The sequence below is a fragment of the Carassius gibelio genome, chromosome B3, assembly GCF_023724105.1.
Source record: "Carassius gibelio isolate Cgi1373 ecotype wild population from Czech Republic chromosome B3, carGib1.2-hapl.c, whole genome shotgun sequence".
NCBI lineage: Eukaryota > Metazoa > Chordata > Actinopteri > Cypriniformes > Cyprinidae > Carassius > Carassius gibelio.
The window spans coordinates 7080272-7103690 of NC_068398.1; the positions used below are offsets into that span (position 1 = coordinate 7080272).

The 23419-nt window shown below is 36.6% G+C and overlaps 1 protein-coding gene across 2 annotated transcripts in view; it reads right to left on the reverse strand.

Annotated features, from left to right (window-relative positions):
- LOC127951859 (protein shisa-6-like) overlaps nt 1-22459 on the reverse strand; it is an 83506-nt gene extending 61047 nt beyond the window's left edge. The window contains exons 1-3 of one of the 2 annotated variants that reach the window (XM_052549939.1): nt 22254-22459; nt 20686-21503; nt 8910-9064 (exon numbers count right to left, since the gene is read on the reverse strand). In XM_052549939.1, coding sequence (XP_052405899.1) covers nt 8910-9064; nt 20686-21230 — 700 coding nt within the window. In that variant the 5' untranslated portion in view covers nt 21231-21503; nt 22254-22459. The remainder of the gene's footprint in view (nt 1-8909; nt 9065-20685; nt 21504-22253) is intronic. The other variant, XM_052549938.1, reaches the window with a different exon arrangement.
- Between the last annotated feature and the right edge of the window lie 960 nt (nt 22460-23419).

The window sequence follows — 23419 nt, forward strand, 5'->3', positions numbered from 1 at the left end:
CCTCAAACTGTACGTCATTATGCAGTTTTCCTTATTGCACGCGTGCCAGTGATTATCTCTCTGCATGCCACTATTGGCACGCGTGCCGTAGGTTGCCAACCCCTGCTATAAAGCCCACTGTATCATATTTAATACCCAAATTTCTAAGGTCTCTAAATGATACACATGATCAAAGATTTGGTGAAAATCTACTAAATGCCTTCTGTCATCCAATTGATAGTTCATACTTTTTGGCAAGTAAAAGTCCTTTTAATTGAATTGGGTAAAAAAAAAGTATATATTTAAAGTTGTCTTGATGTATTTTTTTACATTTTTAGTGACATTTCACGATGGACACTTACCGGCCTGAAGCAACTTAGCATTCACTTGACTATCCATTCATCATTTTTAGGAACATCATATTTCAGACTTTTGGGGAAGGTTTTTTATCTCTTAAAGCTCTGATCATAAAACTCAGCATTTACCATCTTACTAAAACCAATTATTGGGAGATATAGAGTGATGACTGATATTTATATCATTTTATGCATGTAGTTTCTGTTATGATGATCTTGGCTTCTTTGATTTACGTTACAAGCTATAAGGATTGCATCTTATTTTTGGCCAGATGAATATCATCATCTACATCAAATTGCACATTTTGCTCAGTTTAAGTCTGTATTTTCCTAGATGAGCCATAAAAGCCCGATGTATCAAATATAACACACAACATAAAACACTGTTTAATAAACTGTTCAAATTTCTATTTAACACATCAGGTTTTACAATCATCAATGTTATGATGGTTTAAAAAGATGAATAACTGATTCAAATGAACCACTTGAATGAACCAATTCACTAAAATGAATCAGAATTCTCAAAGCTGGTGAAAAGTGCTCCTCGTAACAGGAAAGTCACTCTGCAAAGTGTTTTTTTCTCAAATCAAAAGAAAACCGAAAGACACACGCACAAAAAGAGAGATGCACAGACATGTTATTGCTCCATAAATCAATTGCATGCTGTGCAATTGTGTTGAGACATTTCTCTGTGAAGGTTTGAGGTGGAATAGAGATTACGGTCAATACTAACAGCAAACGAGAGAGAGAATCAGTCTCTAGAGGTGTCAAAAATGTCCTCTTTTGTTTGGCAGTCTCTCATTTTGAGCCCTGTATTCCCATTTTGTGTTATTTTTGGCACACAAAAATATACAGTGTTCTTAATATGGTAGCCACCATATGCTTTGTTTCAGTATTATAAAAATGCCCATGTTATCTTTAAAACATTGTCGCAGAACTAAAAAATGGATACAAATAAGATGGTTCTCAGATTTCGACTAAATACTCAGGTTTAAGCATGCAAGATATTTCATTCAGATGTAAGGAATCACAGGTCGGTGTGGACAATTAGTTCCCAAGTGTCCCTTTCTGAATGAAATCAAAGATAAGGGTGTAAAGATGAACCGGGAACACTCGAAACCAGAGATCAGACTGCATTAGGAAAACCATAATGAGAACAGCAGATGGGACCGTTTGCCATCTTCATTTCTCTTACTCTCTCTTTATTTTTTCCTCACAGTGGCTGATCTGTCCATCAGATCAGATTTTGGTACATTGCTGCATGATGAAAGTTAATATTTGATGACTATCTTTTATTAAAACAAGACCTCGTTGAACCGTATTGTCTAATCAAACTGAGTAAAACTGAATGGATATGCATGCTAATGTTTAATCTGAGAGATCTGCTTCAATTTAGCTCCTGACGTGCATTAAATCTTCATGTCCTGGTTTAAAGAGCCTGAAGCAAGGTTAAAGAGGCCACATCCTACAATTTTACCATCTAATTTTCTAATCTGGTTTCCATTAATAAAGCCAGCACCAAAAACTTCATAATTTAGCATTTCATGACCATTTTCCAACAGACTTTTTTTTATTCTTGCTACTGTATCTATTAAGGAATAGTTGAAAATTTGCCCCAGTTAATGACTCATTAAGTGAAAAACTATGTTTGTAAACAAATCCATCAAGACATTTTTTAGCTTCAATAATTTAAGCTTCCATAATGCATAATAACACTTCCTCCAGTGAAAAAGTCAATCTCCTGTTGTTTTATCACATAGAAATGTGCACATTGAACTGTTTTGGAGTGTTTCTGCTTGTAAACAGTGCTTGATCTGGGCAGATTTCTCTTCTGATTTAGTCAAGACAATGTTTTCACCAGTTAAAAGCAATATTATGGATTATTACATTCATGCATTTAGCAAACGCTTTTATCCAAAGCAACCTACAGTGCATTCAGTCTATACGATTTCTTTTGGTACCAGTATTTGTGTTCTTTGGGAATGGAACCTATGACCTTTTGGGCAGCTAATGCAATGCTTTTCTTTTTTACTACTTCTTTCAGATTTCTATGCCTGTATGCAAATTACCCCTGCTGTGATTGCCTAAACTCTGTATACTGATTGTTCAGTTTTGAGTTCTGAAATCATCAGAACAGTGAACTCAGACAGGGAAACATACTCTTTCCCATGTGAAAAGTGAAAACAGTGTGACTACAACAATCCTGTCAGCTAATATACCATTTGCGGAGTAACTGCGAACATAAATAAAACTTCATTCAGTGATTCCTGGAATCAAGTCAGTCGCAAAACACTATTTTAAATAAGCATGTAATGCGCTCACAACAGGGATAATTATACGCTTTAAATAAGTGAACACGAGGCCTCGGATCATATCATGCAACGCACAGAGGGAGAAAGGAAATCTAATACAGCATGACTTTCCACCATTAAAAAGCAATTTTAACTCAGCTAGGGGTCAGAAAAGGAGTACAAATGCAAAAGCCTAATTCAGTTTATATACCTTGGCATTAATAATAACATTTTCCCCTAGTTGAGCAACAAAAACACATGCAATACAACTGCATAATGGCTTGAAAATAGAGATTTTGGTTTGTTTGAAAGTATATATATAAGGGGTGGTGTTGGCGCAGAGGATAAGACACGTGCCTTTGGTGTGAAAGACCCGGGTTTGAATCAACTGTGAGACACCAATGTGTCCCTGAGCAAGACACTTAACCCCTAGTTGCTCCAGAGGCGTGCGACCTCTGACATATATAGCAATTGTAATTGAATAAATGTAAAAAAATATATATATTAGGGCTGTCAAATGATTAAAATTTTTAATTAAATTAATCAGAATTTTCAGTGGATTAATCAGGATTAATCACTATTTGCAACTACACCTGAATCCTAACCATTTTTTTCTGAAATGCATACCAAAAGATAAATAACAGGACACAGATACATAATTTTCATGTATTGATTCATCAATATGTGGTTCTTTTTTTCTGAATTTCAAAAGTTTAACATTTACTTAGATCAAACTAAGTGATCGGTGTTTTCGTCGCGGCACTCGGCGCTATTTTTTACTATCTTGAGAATTCAAAGATCGATGAGACTTTCCTGACCTGAATAATTTGTCACACTGCGCATGCGTGAAATGCGTAAAAAAAAAATTATGTAATTAATGACAAACAACTAATTAACGTCATTAACGCGCTATTTTTGACAGCCCTAATACATATATTTATATAATAACAGCACTAACCCAAAGGAGAGTGACTGAAGGAGCTGAGGTCAACCAGATGAAGAGAAGGACAACCAGAGGAGTGAAAGCAAATCTCCACATGGGGAATCAATAAGAGAGTCCAAAGAGATTGAATTTCTTTCATCCAATTAATCAGATGAACAAACATTCAAATATCTTCCAGTTTGAAGGCTTTTTTTTAAAAACTGTGTGCCCTATTTAAAGGCATTTAATCAATCAAAACAGACATTTTATGGATCACAGGAGCACTTTGTCACTAGCTCTTAGGAGAGGAGAGAAGATCAAACGCAGCAGCATTCCTCTGATGCAGTCTCTCTCTCTCTCTTTCACACACACACACACACACACATATGAAGATGGAAAAGATGCCCACCTTAAGCCCACCTTTAGCTATAAGTTTAGCATGTTCAGAATCACAGTTCATCAGATAATGTGCTATTATAGGAAATACATAGAAATATTTAGTAATTTAGTTGTAAATCAATGAGGCCATCTAAAGCCTGTGTTATATTTTCCGTGTCCACGAGTCCGCTAGGGACCGCTGTGGTAGGTGTGATGTAAAAATCGTCATCAGAGAGTGTGCGCAAGGCTCTGAGCGACTGCGTGCCTCCCATTTTTTGTGACCACGTGGACCAGTATGCGTGGTCAGTAGGCTTCAAAAGCACCACTGCACATGCGCAGACTGTGTGAAGAAGCCCGTTGCTACTCGAAGCTGTACAACCCGTCAATAAAACAATATAAAGACAGCCAGATTTGCAATAACTCTAGGCAATTGTTTGTTCACATGTTTGTTATGCAGCGGACCATCAGTGTATGTTTTGGGAGTATAAATACAAGTAGTCCTCGTTCGCGCTCTCTGTGAACGCGTCCAGATTGGTCATGCAGTAAGTATAACACAGACTAAACCCCACTACAGAAAAATTATATTTGGGTAACTACAAAAAACTACAACAACAACAACGTAGTTTTGGTTAATAACAACCAGTAGTCAGTTTTCCAAAAATCACAACACATTGCAAAGTTTCTAACAAAAATAAATAAATATATATATGAAGAGTTTTGTTTCAAAACGCGATAAGTGCCATTTTTAATAAAAAATGTGTTCCTGCCCAAAATCAGTATTTTATCTGGTTGTTATTGAATAGTAAATTTAAAATGTTTTGAAATGCGATATTCGCAGAGTTATTAGGTCATATTTTCTCCCCTTTTTCCCAAACCACGACAAACGCCAGTCTCCCTTTTTTACAGAATGCGATATATCCTCTCAACCAGTGCTTTAAGTGGGCCGGTATGCACCGGTACTCAGTACCGCCACTTCCAAATATAGCTCTTGAGGGTACCGCCACCTCTCCGTGCGCCCAGAACGTGCTTTTAGCGTACCGGTACACTCATTTGGACATCTGTTTTAATAGAGGTTTTAATCTTTTACCTGCACTGCCGATTTAATGCAAGCTTCATAATTCATCCCACTAAGAGCAGAAAGTACATTACCCAATTACCCATTCACCCTCAAGTTCTACAAGAGAATAGCGCATGTGTCGCTTTTCCCACTGTTAAGTATCAACAACTCAACGTGGCCGGAGAAGGTGTGTGAAACTTGCTGACTGACACCTCACCAAGTCTGAATGATATCACTGCAGGTCAGACTCAAGCTAATGAAGTAATGCAGCTCTTTCAGGAAGGGTGACCAGACGTCCCGAAAAATTCGGGACAGTCCCGAAATCTAAACTGTTGTCCCGACTCCTGAATCTGGCCCTAATTGTCCCGAAAATTATACTAAAGCAAAATCTTGAGTATTTATTGTCTGATAAACATTAAAAACTGTCTGCGGAGGTTGAGTCGTCCTGCAGCCCCCGCTGGCTGTTCATTGGCTGCAGCATCTTTTTTCTAAATTCTAAAAAAATACCGTAGGCGGCTAGGCACAAATTTAGATATTCATTTATCTAATTAATCTATAGCCTATGCACAAAGACAATATGATCTTTTTGTCCCCTTTTTGTTTTAAAGCTTGATGAAGAGAGCGCACGTTGCTGCAGCTGCGAGGCGGACAGTGATGCACGCGTACAGGAGTGATTGACAGTTCACGGCACTGTGTACAAAAAATACTCCGCTACACAATTATTCCGTTATTTTCGTTCAAGCTTATTAACGTTAAGTGTTACAGAAAGGTCTGATTTATGCACTGTTACAACAGTCATTGTTTTTTTTTTTTTTTTTTTTTTTAGAATGACATTTGAGTTCATGATTTTAATGTTGCTGTTTCTTGTTCCAGACTAAAGAGTAATGACAGACGGTTGATCTTTGAATAAAAATGTGTTTTGTTAAGGTTTGAAATTCATTATCTTTTATTATAGGCTACGAAGTCTAATATCATAAGCCCCCCATCCCGTCACCCAAGACCCCTCGTTAATAAAATAGGCTATAATAGAGTACCGGCCAATCACAGCACACCATTCCACGCACTCTAGACAGTAGGAGCTCTGAATACATCCGGCATCCTAATTTGTGTATAGTACTGGTAAAGCTGATACTGTGTATAGTACAGGTAAATCTCCCTTACGTGCTTTCAGATGGAAATTATTCAGATGCATTTAATACACAGAGCCATAGATCAAGCCACACTATATTGTGTTCATTAGATGAATCGTATTCGATTATGAAAGTGATATTGTGTAATGTGACGAGTGGGGTGCCGGTGGAGTGATTGGAAATGAGCAACACCTGCACCACTCACCGGTCTCGAGTCCCATGGAGGAGATCCAGAAGGATAAAAGAGGAGTTACGACAATGAAGGACGAGAGAGGACCAGGCCTGGGTTTTATTTTGTGTTTTAGTTTTGTTTGTGCACGGCAGTCGTCCGTGAGGGGCTGTCAAGCTGTTTTGTGAATTTGAGTATATATATATATATATATATATATATATATATATATATATATATATATATATATATATATATACACATATGTACTTTAATATTATTCTTTTAAACAATATTCCCAAAGAAACACTCTTTCTTTCTTTGCTAATTTTAATTGGAAAAATAAATATACACTGGAGGAATTAGGGTTTCCATCTAATATACTCTAAGCTCTTTATTCAGTATAATATATTATTCAGTATAAGAGGCCATATAGGACTGGGACATGAAAATATACTCCCTAGTAGAAATGACCCAGATTCAGTCAGCATCTGACATTAAAGTCATCAAAGGGTTTGTTTATCAGTCATTCATTACTGCCTTTTTCCTGTTATTTTAATTAAATTACAGGACAAACTTTCTAAATGAGGCTTTAAAGGTTTGAGTCATGAATGCTGCAGTGAGTGAGTAAACTTTAAACTAGCGTCTCGCTCAGACAAACACTAATGTTCAGCACGAATCCCAACAGCTGACCTCATTCAAATACAGCTGCGCTTAGTTTATTCACAAGCGATTTTAATATTGATGTACAACAAGCCAAAGCACTGATTAGCTCAAACACAAGCGAGACAGTACATCTGTATTGAAGCTAACACTGAACTGGAGTCAGTGAAAGCATGTCGATGCATCAAAGGAGCGTGTTTTGATGGCTGTTTGTCTGCGGCGCTCTGTGTGCATGGGGAATTCATTCACATTTGAGTTCTGATATTAGCTTGTATGGCGAACAGCGTGATGTTGAGCTTTTAAAATATGAAACAACACACTTAAGAAGTGCTGTTGGAGAGAGTTTGAGAGAGAAGTTTGGGTCACGACAGATGTTTCCTCAAACGTACAGATGCAAATAAACTCCTGAGCATATGTGCACACCCACACACATGTGCATATACAACTTCATATTTGCATTTATGCATTTCGCAGATGCATTTATTCAAAAGACTCATACTGCAGTTATGCATTTTATCAATTCACGCGGTCCCTTTGAATCAAACCCATGACATAAAGTTACTCTACACAAATTCACATTATACAGTAAACAACACACAGAGATGGAGTTTGTGTGGAGCAGCAATTACTGTAAACCAAGCCGCACTGAGACACGGTGAACATAGAAACACGAAAGGGCGAAGGTAGGCGAAAAACAATAAGGCAAAAGGGTAGTATTTATAGTATTTGGGGGAAAAAAGTGTCCCAAAAGTACCCGGATGACCTACTACTTCTGGCTATTTTCTGAAATGTGAATCTGATTGCTATTTTATATCCCATGAGGCCATGGGAGAGGATTTATGAATGGCAGTGGAGCGATGCAACTGACACTGGTGGGTAGCATTACAGTGACAACAGGGTGGATATAATTTTAATGATTATTTTATGATTAATTTGTCATAAACTGTGACTGCAATCTGAACTAAACATTTTGTCTTGGCTGCCGAAACATCCAAGCAAAAATAACAAACAGTCCACAGTCCAAATAAAATAGCTGCCTTTAAGGGTGTTCACATTTGGGTTCAATCTTTACAAGAACCAGCTGAGATTCAAACCAAATCAAGCTCCTAGACAGTGTGGATTTAAGACTTAAATCAACACAGTAGCCTATTTTTTGAACAGTTCATCAGTAATATTCAGGAAATAATAGATGACGTAATGAACATGACGTAATGTTGGTCTAGAATCTAAGTACTGGATGCCTGCCATATAGTGGTAGGGTATACAAATTAGATATTACACCATATTATGAACTACAGTCTATTTTTGGGGGTGGTGTTGACGCAGTGGATAAGACACATGCCTTTGGTGTGAGAGACCCGGGTTCGAATCCACTGTGAGACACCAATGTGTCCCTGAGCAAGACACTTAACCCCTAGTTGCTCCAGAGACGTGGGATCTCTGACATATATAGCAATTGTAAGTCGCTTTGGATAAAAGTGTCAGCTAAATGAATAAGTGTAAATATTTGATTAAGTATGACGTCTGGTCGCAATATTGCGACTTTGGCACTTAGAGGGTTAACTTAACATTTTAATTTTTTATTAATAGCCTATCATAGGCTAACCAACTCCATTTCCCTATTTTGCAACCAGAATGCTAATTTTCTTGTCCAATATCTATCACACTTTAAATATTTAACCTGTTGCCATGGTAACTTATTTAAAATGTTTAGAACATTCCAAAAATGCTTTCCATAATTATGGAATAGAAACAGAACTAAATATTTTTTTTAAATATTGTAGAAACATAATTTTCTGTGAAGTTGCTTTGTAACGATTCGTATTGTAAAAAGCGCTATACAAATAAACTTGAATTGAATTGAACTGAAAAAAAAAAAAAAACACAATTTGTTTTCACAATTTAATACCATACTACATCTAAGTAGGCATTTTCACCGATAACGCAGAAGTGGTGGCACCTACCGTGGTTGTTTTTGTTGTGCACCGGTGTGTAGTGGTTCTTGGACGTTCGCACAGGTGTGTTCTCTTTGGGTGAGGTGTCTATAGCCGCGATGTTTTCATGCTCGTACTGTGACACGGGAACGGGCCCCTGCTGTCTCAAAATGTCTGCCAGTGCTCTGTGGAAAGAAAATAAAAAAAGTAGAAGATCATTTCACTGCTCTCCAAAAAAAATAAATAAAATAAAATAAAAACACCATGCAAATTCAGCTCTGCTTTGAAATAAATCCTTGTTTAGTGTTTCATCCAGTTTAAAGATACAAACACACCAGCCCCCAAGAGGTTTAACCAATTTGCCCCGTTTAGGAGATTGTTTCTTTTTTCCAATTTGTGGAGGTTCTTGCCTCTCGCAACCAGCAATCCTTTTCTCTCTTTCACACCCATACACAACTTTAATTGCGCTTTGTGTTATAATAAGCAAGTTTACTCTCTCAGGTTTTTAGGACCTCAGGCCTGCGAGCTCTACAGCAGCAAACAAAAGCCATTAATCAATGTTTCTCCGCAACATGGCGTTAGAGCAACACCCCACCCACACCAGCCTAATGGGATTCAGATTCTATTAATGTTTTTGCTCTTTGGCCTGAAGGACATGCTTTCTGACTCGAGACCCAACTGCCTCATGGATTTTCTGCGCAGCAGCAATCTGAGATTCTGTTGGCTGGAGTTAATAGTGTTTTCTCACTAATGCAGTTTTCGGAGTGGAGGCTTCTTCTTAATGGCAAACTTTTTTAATTCAAGATTAACTCTGTAGAAGTGCTTAAAAACAAATGGTGACCAAAAAAGTTGGTGGCTAAAAAGGATGAATAAGTAAATGTGTGAATGAGATCTCAAAGATGTAAAATGATCTTAATTTTAATGGTAAAGACGACAAAAAATGTTATGGTTCCCTAAACAAAAATTTAAAATATATATATTTTTTTATGTTTATTTTACTGCAAAACACTTATACATTTACAACTTTTGTAAGTGAAAAAGAACAAGTCTTCTTATAAACATCTATAAAATGCATCTATTTCACTGCAGATGATCTTTTAATTTTGGTATTGTGTTGCCTTAATCGGTAAAATCATTTTCGTTGAATGAAATAGGAGAAAAGTCTTAATTTTAACAGTAAAAACCATATATATATATATATATATATATATATATATATATATATATATATATATATATATATATATATATATTTATAGATATAACCCTGTAAATTATTAATCCGTTCACTGTAAATTTGCTAACTATATGTGGTGAAGAACTGTAATAGATCTAATGGGGCATTTCATGTAATTTTGCAGTAAAATATTGTTCAATTAAAAATTTTACAAATACTTTAAACAACTCTATTATTTGTTAATTCATTTATTTATTACAAATAATAAATTAAAAATAAATAAATTAACTTTTTTACTGTCATGTTTATTTTGGTATTATTATAAGTAATGATCTTTTTAGTTTTAATTTTAGTTTCTGTTTCAGTTAATTACAATAACTCTGCTTCATAAGACTTTGAGTTTAGTGCACAAGTCATTTCAACAACTTTGAGAACCAGATGATGCGCCATAAACAAGCAAAGCAAAAGTCCAATAGTAGAAAGTGCATCTCTGGGAAAACCAGGTGCTCTCTGGTCTAGGGTTTGTAAAAGTCCATCAAAGGAAACTTTTTTTTTTAAATCTGAACGAGTGCCATGGCCATCCTAAAGATTCCTTTGATGAATAAACATTCTTTCAGAAGCAGAAAAAAGGTTGAACCAGGTTGGACCATGAGTTCTTATGGCACACATGGATGCGGCGGGATCCATCTCTCCTCACATGAGGTGCCTGAAATGGCGTCTTAACTGTGTCAATGTCAGCGTATTCGCTCTGCCTCGCGGTCCACATCTCTGAGCGCGCCACAGAGACAGATAGAAAGAAAGAGAGAGAGAGAGTGACTTTGGAAGGAAGTATAATTAGTCTTTCCCTTCCAGGAGAAGGCCTTTTTTTAACAGAAGTTCTCCTCACGTGGGGGCGACCTGGTTTCACTGCCCCAGTTGGCTGTAAGGCTCTGAGCGCAGCTCTACCGATCCACCTTCTTCAGCTCAAGCACCGCAGGACTGGGGCCTGGCTACATTAAACTACTTGAGTTTGCTCTTTTACTGTAGTTTTTACACATCACGTTCATTCCCTTAGAGATTTCGAAAAGTTGAACTTTATGCATCCCATCACAGGTAAGAGTTTCACCAGCTAACCAGTATACTGTAGAATACAACAATGCACCAGGTTCGATAACTTATGATGTTAAGGTTGACAGCATTAGCTAAGTAAAGTAACCACAAAAAAATTTAAAAAAATAAAATAAAAAATAAAAATTACAGTTACAGCGGTTACAGTAAAATATTCATAGTAAAAGTATACTGTTATAATACTGTGAAATAATCATGCAACAGTCTTTTCTGTATTAAGTTATATTCAGTCATTCAGCTTTAGTGTCATGAGCCATGACAAACTGGTGAACAGCAGTAATTTGAACAGAAAGTAAATTGATTTTTACTTTCTTTCATGTAAAGCACTTTGAATAACCACTGTGTACGAAATGTGCTATATAAATAAACTTGCCTTGCCTTAATTTTCATGAACCCTACAAACTAAAGAAGATAATTTTTAAAACTTTACAGGTCAACAACAACAAAAACAGTCACTAAATAATCATGCTTTTGAAAACTATGAGCTTTACATTTCTGTTTTTAAACCCTCATGAATAAGTGGGAAGTTTATTATTATTATTATTATTTATTTATTTATTTAATATATTATCTTAACAATCGTAATTTTAATGGTAAAATACTGTAAAAATTAAACAGTAAGCATAAGTTTAAAAAGTAACAGATCTAATGGGACATTTCAAAATACTGTTAAATTTATTTATTTATATTTAATTATTTATTTATTGTTTGTAAATGAAAAAAAAAAAAATCTCATAATTTAAATTGGGGGGGGGGAATAAATTGTATTAAAATAGTAAAATTTACATTTCCAGAAATTTTAACTGAATACACTTGGAGTCACTTGGAGATTTCCTGTGTTTCCACCGTGGTGTAAAGTACCGCAAAGATTAGGTAGTTTCTCAATACAAAGTATGCTGATTTTGGACGTGCATCCTCTGTAGTTCGGACTTTGTGCATTCGACTCAGGAGTGTGATGTCCGTGACGACGCGAATCCGGTAATACTGCAAACTTCAGCATACTTGATAACTTCAGTCAGCTCGCCTTAGCTACTGCAATTTCCCTCTCTGTATATTTTACAATAAAACAAAATAGAATATAAAATACAACTGCCTTCTTTCGTTTTCATTTAAACATAATAACAACTGCAGAAATGTACTTAGGGATGTATATACAGCCATTACAATGAAACAAAATATTATATAAATTTGCCTTTTTTTATTTTCATTTTAACATATAGATAAATTGAATACAGACCAAAGATAACCTGTTAGATTTACCCAAAACGAATTATATTTTATGTTTAACCACTAAAGAGAAATCAAAGCCAGCAGCACATGAGGGGCATTCTGAGGGGGATTATTTTACTCGGAACTTTATTTAGTTCCTGGTTCCTGCGTTGGAAACACACCAAGTACCAGGCCAAAGTCCCTAGTTCCTGGGTAAAGTTCCTGCGGTGGAAACGCGGCATAAGTGGTTAAAGCTGCAGTAGGTAACTTTTGTAAATATATATTTTTTACATATTTGTTAAACCTGTCATTATGTCCTGACAGTAGAATATGAGACAGATAATCTGTGGGAAAAAAAATCAAGCTCCTCTGGCTCCTCCCAGTGGTCCTATTGCCATTTGCAGTTATGGACCGCTCCCGGTAAGAAATCAACCAATCAGAGCTGCGGTCCGTAACTTTGTTTTGTGTTCAAAATGTAGAAAAATGTATATAATAAGCGAGTACACTATGAATCAATTTTCCAAACCGTGTTTTTAGCTTGTCCTGAATCACTAGGGTGCACCTATAATAAGTGTTTATATTCGGACTATTTTAGCCGCGGGGGTACCGCGGCGGAGTAACCCAGTAACTTTGTGATTCTTCATAGACATAAACAGAGAGAAGTAGATCCGGCTACGATGTTCTTCCACAAGACGCAAGCAGTTCTGTTTATTAACCGCTAGAGCGTCAAAAGTTCCCTACCGCAGCTTTAAGAATCAAAGAGTTTCACAATTTTACAGTTTAAAAACAAACAAACAAAGAAGATTTTTTGTCACTAAGCTTCACATTTCTGTGCATGGCATTGTTTACATTTTATATATATATATATATATATATATATATATATATATATATATATATATCTTATAAATAAAAATTTATTAATAATTTATTGAATATTAAATTAACTTAAATGTTATTTTATTAATTTATCAATTTGTTGTGGTTATTTATTATAGCTACAAATAACAAATGATGACAATAATAATAATAATAAAATTATATTTCTCACACACACAAACCTGACTAAAATAGATAGATAAATGAATAGGATAAATGCATTGTGCATGTCCTAATGCCACACATTTAACCTTCTCTGTCTCTGCAGATCCTCATCAAAAGTCATTCAGTCATCTGGTGTTAAAACATGCAAGATGATGCTAGTGGTAATTTGTGCCTAAGTGCTATCCTGTTTGCTCTAAAGACACATCTAAACATCAGTGTGAGTTAATTACATCCTCACCAACCCCCTGATGCAGCCTCTGGGGATGGACGAGCACCGATTCCCAACAAATCGAGGCCAATTTTCCTCATTCCACACCTGAATTGGGTTGAATAGTTAAACATACGGGGGCTTAAGAGACCTGATGTCGCTACAGCTCGAATTAAACACACTGTCTCACTTATTCAAACTCTGGTTGTGTTTAAAATGCATGTAAAATGACCAGTAATTCAACTAATGATGCATTCAAGGAAAGAAAAAATTACTTGTGAACTAACAAAATAACATTTACCTGCATGAATACATTTTGCAGAAACTTTCATTCAAAGTGACTTCAGGCCCATTCGCACCAAAAATGATAACTATAAAGTCTTAAAAATCATTCACAATATAATATAATGATAACAATATAGAAGACCGATATTGTTGGAATAAGTTTCAGAACGATTCTTTCCATTTGAAATTTGATAAAAGCACCGACAACCAATTAGAATCCGCCTGGCTTTAAAGAGCTCAAACATTTAAAGTGGCAGACAGCAAAACAGTAGCTAACTTATAATAAACAGAGGCGACAGAGCATTAGTATCCATTGGTGTGGATGATAATATTGTTGTTATAGTTGCATTTATATTTCTTGGTGTGAACAGGCTCAAATGTTACAGCAGAACATGCTTTAGAACCACTTTGGACTGTTGATGCTTGCTATTGTTTATTAGCATCAGTTCAAATATGTGCAAAATGGGTCAATCAGAGGACTAGTTTATTTCCAAAGCAGTGAAATGGAGAACGGCTGTGACAGAGTGGCGTGTCTGGGTAAAAAGTCCTGGTCTTATGTCAGCGCACGCTCGGATTGCATCGGCGCGTGTTCCCGAGGAGACTGATCAATACGAGGCGCTCGGATCACCCGTGGAGGCTTTCAGACCGCGGCCTCTCTGTCCTGCTGAAGGTCACCACTGAATCTGCATGTGCTGAAAACAGCAGCCATCTCTTTTAACCTCTTCCACCTCTCACAAGCGGCTCTCACAGACCTCGCATGTCTCAGGGGGGCTTGAAAAGTTACTGTTATTCAAACCATGGCTTTTCGGCACTGAGCTAATCTTGTGCTCCACTCAAACTGCTCACACATGGCTGTCAGGTTATAAAGCATAAAGCTTTAGCATTACCGGCAAACCGGCTCCGGGCAATCTGATTGGCAGGATTCAAAACTCCCAGAGTGCTTTTCACTGGACACAATAGGTATTCTGTTCTAAAAAAAAAAAGCTACTGTGTTTGAGTTTCCACGGAATGTCAATGGTTTAAAACGCTCTTGGGTCAGAAATGAATCATTATATGCTCATAGACCTCAGAAAGTAACTTGGTGCTAAAAGTGCAGGATGTAAAAAACAACTCAAATCTTTTCAACAAGTGCGAAAGCGGATGGAGAGGATTTAGTTTGGCCTCCTAGCACTGTTGCATGATGTTTTCAGCTTTAATCTTTAAAAGGTTAGTTCGATTTTAATATATATATATATATATATATATATATATATATACATATATATATATATATATATATATATATATATATATATCAAAATCTAACTAACCTTTTAACCAGGCTACACAATCATGGGAAGACTACTGATCTGACAGTTGTCCACAAGACAATCATTGATAGAAGGTAACCCACAAACATTAATTGCCAAGGAAGCTTGCTGTTCACAGAGTGCTGTATCCAGTCATGTTAACAGAAAGTTGAGTGGAAGGATAAAGTGTGGAAGAAAAAGATGCACAACCAACCAATCACAATTCAAGAATTTGAGTGAACTTCACAAGGAATTGACTGAGGCTGGGGTCAAGGCACACAGACATGTCAAGGGATTTGGCTACAGTTGTCATATTCCTCTTGTTAAGCCACTCCTGAACCACAGACAACGTCAGAGGCGTCTCACCTGGGCTAAGGAGAAGAAGAACTGGACTATTGCCCAGTGGTCCAAAGTCCTCTTTTCAGATGAGAGCAAGTTTTGTATTTCATTTGGAAACCAATGTCCTAGAGTCTGGAAGAAGGGTGGAGAAGCTCATAGCCCAAGTTGCTTGAAGTCCAGTGTTAAGTTTCCACAGTCTGTGATGATTTGGGGTGCAATGTCATCTGCTGGTATTGGTCCATTGTATTTTTTGTAAACCAAAGTCACTGCACCCGTTTACCAAGACAATTTGGAGCACTTCATGCTTCCTTCTGCTGACCAGCCTTTTGAAGATTTGGCACCTGCCTACACTGCCAAAAGCAACAAAAGTTGGTTAAATGACCATGGTGTTGGTGTGCTTGACTGGTCAGCAAACTCACCAGACCTGAACCCCAGAGAGAATCTATGGTCTATTGTCAAAAGAAAATGTGAAACAAGAGACCAAAAACTGCAGCTGATGAGCTGAAGGCCACTGTCAAAGAAACCTGGGCTTCCAGACCACCTCAGCAGTGCCACAAACTGATCACCTCCATGCCACATTGAACTGAGGCAGTAATTAAAGCAAAAGGAGCCTCTAGCAAGTATTGAGTACATGTGTAAATGAACATACTTTCCAGAAGGCCAACAATTCTCTAACTTTTTTATTATTATTATTGGTTTTATGACGTATTTTAATTTGTTGAGATAGTGAATTGGTGGGTTTTTGTTAAAAGTGAGCAAAAATCATCACAATTAAAAGAACCAAAGACTTAAACTACTTCAGTCTGTGTGCACTGAATTTATTTAATACACAAGTTTAATAATTTAAGTCGAATTACTGAAATTTTTCCATGAAATTCTTATTTATTGAGATGCACCTGTATGTTTGGGTCATTTTGAGCCAGAGAGGATTTTCTTTTTATCTGAAAATGATCACACGTTAAAACAGCTCACATTGTAAAACATATTTGATTTTTTTTTTTTTTTTTTTACGTTTTAGGATTATTTTCCCACCTTGTTATGTTTCCAGTCAAAAATATAAATAAAACAAATATTTAAAATAAAATTGCCATTACCTATTCTTGGATTCAATGTTTGTATCAACTTGTTTTCCATCACTTAGCTAAGGTTTTATATTTCTTTTTGGAACTGATTGATCGTAGGCCTCATCGATCTGAGCTTATTTAACTCAGTTTTGGAATGAACATTTTCCACAAATAATGATTTATTCATTCCAAAACCAAGGTGCATAAGCTCAGATCAATGAAGCCTACGATTAAAGTTGACAAAAAGATCTTTGACCATAATGCTTCGAAGAACACAAACTCAGACACATCAAGCCTCATCCATGAAGCATGAAGAGCATCATTTGTAAAACCTTGCATGAACTGTTTGCTTTGCTCATGATTTCATGTAAGGCTCATGACCAGTAAGGCCCTCCCTACACGTACCCCTGACCCTACAGGGTAAACACCCATGAGGCACTTTATTTTACACTTTTAGCATATGTGCTAAATTTTTATTGAAAATTCATACCTTTCCAATGTGATATGTGATGTGAAAAGGGAGGAGAACAAGTTTGTCTTCAGGTGGATTCAAACTTGTGTCAATATCGTATAAATTTACTGCTACGTGTGTGTGTGTGTATATATACATATATAGGTCTGATGTGTATGTATTTTTTTGTTTTTAATTTTTTTTACACACATTCCATCACAATTTTGTCTCTTAGTTATAACATATAGTTGTACATATATAGCATCACATATTCATGGCACCAGCACTCATTATGTCTAAACTTTAATTTAGAATTTTTTTTTTTTTTTTTTTTTTTTGCACAGTCATGTTCTTTCTGCTTTATTCCCTGACTGCTGAATTTCTCTCAAGGACTTTTCTCGATTCTGATGTTTTCTCCCACAGGCTGATCATTCCCTGGCCATTTCAGCAGGTGTCTAAGACAGCACAGCGGCATCAATATTTAAACAAAGAGAGACAACACGCTGAGACACAGCAGGGGTTTCTGGGTAGCTGAGAGTTGGACTCATCACACAGGGAAGATGCGATCGGACAAGACTGCAGCTGCTTGCCCAATCACATTCCTGATTATGTCATCAGCACCAGATAATTAGACGGTATTATAATCAAACTCCTCATATGTCATGTCACTGTGATGCAGAGAAAATAGTTAAAAGAATTACAGGCTTGTTGTTGAATTGACAAATATGTTTGTGTTTAAGATAGCTTAGATTTTGGCCAGTAGTCCAAAAAGGAAAGTAAGCTAATTAAAGTGGGTGAATCTCATTTAGAAAATTTCAGGTAATATTTCACTCCAGAATGATAAAAAATATATATATTTTGCCCAAGTAAAAATATGTTTCTAGGAGCTGTAAGAGTTAAGATTTTGATTATTTAAGACAATTAAGCACCCAAATAAAATCTTGTTTAGACACAATATGGATGTGTATTTAATATTAAAATTGACATAAAATTACATAAAAATTATACAATAATATCAAACACTTTACATTATACATTACTTTATAATTAAAATAATAGGGAATTTATCACATAAAAGGGGGGAGGGGGGTAAAAATAATGGTGCCTTTTCTTTTCTTATGTAGGCATTATATTCTTTTTTATACATTTTCATATAAATATATAACTTTTAATTACTTTTAATAAGACTTTCACCCAAATAAGCTTTGAAAAATGTAATTATGTAACACAATAGTACTGGGGCTCCTTGTTGGCACAAATGAGTCATAAGTTACATGAGCATGAATTACAACCCATGATCCATTTGAGCTAATCCATTTTTTACCCAGTATGAGGTAATTAAAATACTTTAGTCCTCACTTTGTCATCAGTCTCAAGTATAACTATAGATCATGAGGTCAAACCACAACCAAGCCATAGTGCACTACTTACAAAAACTCTAGAGTCCTTGTAATCGATTCATAATGAATCAGCCAGAGAGGCGTGAGGCAGATCTTGTCCCTCATTGACCGAGGCCTCATCTCCAGTCATACAGACGTTCTCCTCAGAGAAACCGCATTTCATGCGCCTGTGCTCTTCAAACACACAAAACACATCAAGAGCCTTCCAGCTCGGAGTGGTTTCACTACACATCTGAGCCTCTGGGTAAACACACTCATAATATATTTAACTGTATTTTGGTGCAAATTACCACCCTCTACACACAGCCTAAATGAAGCCGAGCGGATTTAAAGGGTGGAAATGTTAAAACAAATGTTCTGGAACATTCTGTACCCTCACAGCACACACTGTAGTATGAAACTTCACTGGCATCTCCCTGTGAGACAGTGAGCAGCAGGGATATTTTATTTTTATTTTTATTTTTTATGGGGCAAGTATTGATCGAGAACAAGACAGATCTAAAATGGGAGTTTAACCCCAAAACCCTCTGAGAAATGTTCAATATCAGTTCAGGGAAATATATGAAAAAAATCAACACAATAAATGCAATTAATGACTGACTCATACTTATCAGAGACTTTAAAGTCTGGTAGTGTGTGATCCTTAGTCGTGTAGTGTACGATAGCCAGTTTTTCTCTGTAACCATTTACATAAGTGTAAGATAGCGTTTTAAAATCTGTTCAGATTTGTGTAGTGAGGTGTGTAGTGTATTCCAGTCTTAAGTCCAATGGACTTCTTTAATGGTGTTTTCTTTGGGCTCATCGTCAGCCCTTGGTCACTTTGCTTTGGTTTCCAGTGAAGAACGAAAGTTCCATTGAAATGCCATGAGTAAATAACAACAGATTGTTAATTTTTTAGTATGCCAATCCCAAGTGTCAACTGGCTGTACAGAATGTAATTCGTTCTTCACAAATCCAATAAACCTCATTGTGAGTGCCAGCCAAATTCTTATCAAACTGCCTGAGCTTGACTCATATTTGCAGCACGGATCAGTTCGATAAGAGAAGAGCAATGTGCCATCTTTAATACTCTCAACAGCTTTGCACATGAACGACTTTGCCTTGCCGGGTGACTGGCTAAAATGGCTATAAAGTCACTGTTATGTAATATTTACTATGAAAATTCAACATTTCCTTTGCCGAAATTAAATGAATAAGCAATAGAGATAAAACATAACAGCATTTTTTTTACCTTCAAAACCAAAGAAACCTTTCTCTATTTTTGACACTGACAAACCGGAGCAATATAAATCTGTCTTATTGACAAACTGCGCCATGAAGACCTAGTTTCATCTACTACGATGGTTTCCTGTTGACCTCTATCTCAGCACAAGACTAATGAAATTCAGAATCAATCCCTCCTAGACGCAGATGAGTCCTAGATTTGATACAGTATGCAATTAACTATTAATATTCCATCTTAACCCAGAACCCAGCACTTATTTTGTGATCAAGACCACAAAAGCTTTCATTACGGTCTAGTTTATGTACTGTATGTTATAAATGAAATGTGTTACAAGGTCTCGTTCATTTCTGGTTTCTTCATTCAGCCTTATTCACAAAAAATGACAAATCACTCTAATTTTACACACAGTCTATGTTCTTCAAACAGTTTTTGTGTATAAGAAGTAAAGTGTCTCTAAAAAATACTGTGTTTATCTGAATTTCTTTCCACTTTTATCTTAATAAATTGTTTTGAAATGCTAATAAGAAAAAAAATACAGCCTTTTCATATTTTTGATTGTTATATCCTCATAATTTCTGATTTTGTGAATGTAAATGTGAGTTAATGAGCAAATTTTTTGGGTAAACACAATCACCCAAAATGACTAACAGTACAGGTTTGGTTTCTCTTTCTTGAATGGTTATCCATATGCCACATTTAGCACTGTAAATTTGCCTAAGTATCTTATGCACTTTCACATGCACTAAGGTAGAAATAGCTTCTTAAGGGGTCAGTTCACCCAAAAATTCCCAACAAAAATGGACCCCATGGAGGTAAATCATTACAGAATTTTAAATCTTAGGTGAACTATCCTTCTAATATAAAAACTGCACATTTTTGCATAGTACACACTTTGGTTACCAGCCCTGGGGTGGTGGAACCAGGCTACTTCACTTCTATACAACCAGTACATCACGCACTATGCATTAACCAAAAGCTAGCATTTCCAAACACATCTCTTGGGCTTACCTCTGGACATTCATTTCTTGAGGTGGTCTGGTGGCTTTATCATAGGCCACTTTGGCAGAAATCCCCAGGATGATAATGAGGGTGATGACCCCACAGGTGATGTAGACGGTGGTGTTGGTCTGGTCCAGCGCTGGGTCGTACGTGTCCCCTGTGGGTGCGGGTGAGGGTGGTTGGGTTTTGATCCAGTCGGGGGTGTTGTAGTTGGTACAGACTCTCTGATCCACTCGTTTGGCTTTCACGGGACAGCAGAAGCGCAGGAAGCAGCTCCCGCAGCAGTACCGGTGGTCGGTGTTGTTGCAGGAGAACTCTTTATCGAACTGACCGCTCACATCGTAGTAGCCGAGACAGGTATCATGATCACCGATAATGGGCGCCTGGACTTGTGTGATCCGTCGGGGTGCAACTGTTGGAGCAACAGTGCTGTTGACCTCCTTTACTTTGGGGGGTCTCTTTGGAGAGGGTTTGCTCCGCTTGGCCGTGGATGCGCTCAAGACACACAGTGGGTCTAGATAGACCAAAAGAAGCAGGAGGTGTCGTATCCCCATGGCTTCAAGTGGTGATATGCGTTTTTCCTCTATTTATAATTTCTTCAAACCAGCACTGACCCGCTTGTCATGCACTCTTGTGGGTCCTCCATTCTCCATCGCCGCATAGCATCATTTCAACAGTCTTACTCCCTAAGATTCTCATTCTTTAAGGCATAAGTGCTTATAGTGTGAGACCAATATTTATGCAATGCCCATTTCGTTGAGTGGAAGGAATGAAAAGGTTTTCAAACTTGAAATCTACTTATTCAAGACTGACTACATTATGTTTATCTGAAAAACAAACAAAAAAATGAGAGGGAAAGCAATGAAACTCTTCTCAGTTAAGGTCCGAAAAAGCTACAGTCTATATGATTTCAGCACCATGGACAGCACACATCTCCTAGTTTGTTTGTTCCAGCAAAAATCATTATACGTTGTTAACAGAAACAAAATGTATACTAAGTTAACACAAATACTGTCAACAACTGCTTAAAAAAACGCTATGAATAACGAATCTATCGGTGTGAATCTGTTGTATAACAGCATTATATACTGCATAAAAAATAGAGATATGAAAAGAAATCTCTTTACATGTCATCAGTTTACACATTCATGTTCAAGAATTAACAAATAAATCAAAATTAAAATTAAATTAATTAATCAAATTAATGAAACATACTACAGTACTAACGTTAAATAAAACAAATAAATGTATATGTAAAAGCGGGGATTTCCGTCAAGTAAACCTAAACGTGTTCCATGTGGTAACGTATAAGTTAATAGGTTTTAAACATATGATTTACCATAAACTAATCAGGGACTACGTTGGATGATAACTGCAAAAGTCATTTTTAAAAGCCATGCTTTTACACCTATCCCCTCTAGGTAATGTCTGCACATTTTCACTTTTACTGTGTAGTAAAGCGAATAAATACTCACATATTAAATTACAATCTACTCATGTTATCGCTGACATCCGACATTCATTCAAGAAGAAGATAAAAAGTGGCTTTAACAATGCAAAAAAAGGACAGAACTTACGAGTCCAGTGCGCTCAACTCCGGGATGTCCGTCACTGCGTCTCCGAGACGAACAGAGCTGAAAGAGAGATGCTGCTCCGCTGTGACCCGCCTCCATCGATCCCGCGCTCTCTCTCTCTCTCTCTCTCTCTCTCTCTCGAACGTTGTTCTTCTACAAGTCAGGTAATTACAAACCCGTCTCCGGTAAACGCACGCATACCTGCAGGCTTGAGCAACCTACACGACCTCTCCTACAACTGCATTAGTGTCATGGACAGCCTTTGAACACACGAGACATGTTGCTTGATCAACATTCCTGTCAGGAAAACACAGAATCGTACTTTTAGTGCAATCTAGTGTTTAAAAGCAGCAAATCATCATCATTTAGTAAGAATGTATTGTTCGGCTGTGAATTCTATCTATTTTTAGTCTACTCTTACAAATATGATCAACTGTGTCAAATCTTTTATTAAAATCTCGAACATATACATTTAATGTCGCAATAAACATCCACGAAGATAAAACATCCAGATCCATCGATAAACGAACATAGCCGTTGTGACCGTTTACTTTTGAATTTTGTAAGCCCGCGAATTCCTGTGACTGGATATGGCGGGTATAAATACCGGAGCAGTGATTTAAAGAATATAAAAACAACCAATGAAGTGCTTTTTCATCCTGATTTTAAATTATTATCTCTATAAAGTCGAATTTAACATATATATTTTTTTATATTAGGCTATAATTCTACCTGCAATCAACATTCGGATTACACATCCTAGCATGTGCACTATGCAAAGGCATACAGAACAATCTATATAACTACAATATCGGTGACAGCTTATTTCTGTCAAGAACCATGCACCCACTGACTGACATGTAGGCTAAAGTAGTCAATCACAGTTCAGTAGACTATAGGGGCCATTTGAGGGGACAAGGTTATCTGAATTAGCCTTTATGTAGTGCCACTGACAAACGCTTCTGAGTGAAACTGGATATTCAATATGAGAAAAATCTAAGACAGGAATGGATTGGATTGTGAGAAGTGAACATTCTTTGCCAGAAATGAGACAGACGTGGCCTAGTTTTCAAAATATTTAGAATATAATTTATTTATTTTTTCTTCTTTGTATTATCTGGTAGAAAATGAAAGGGGCATTTTCTGGTAGTTTTGTGAGATTCATCCAG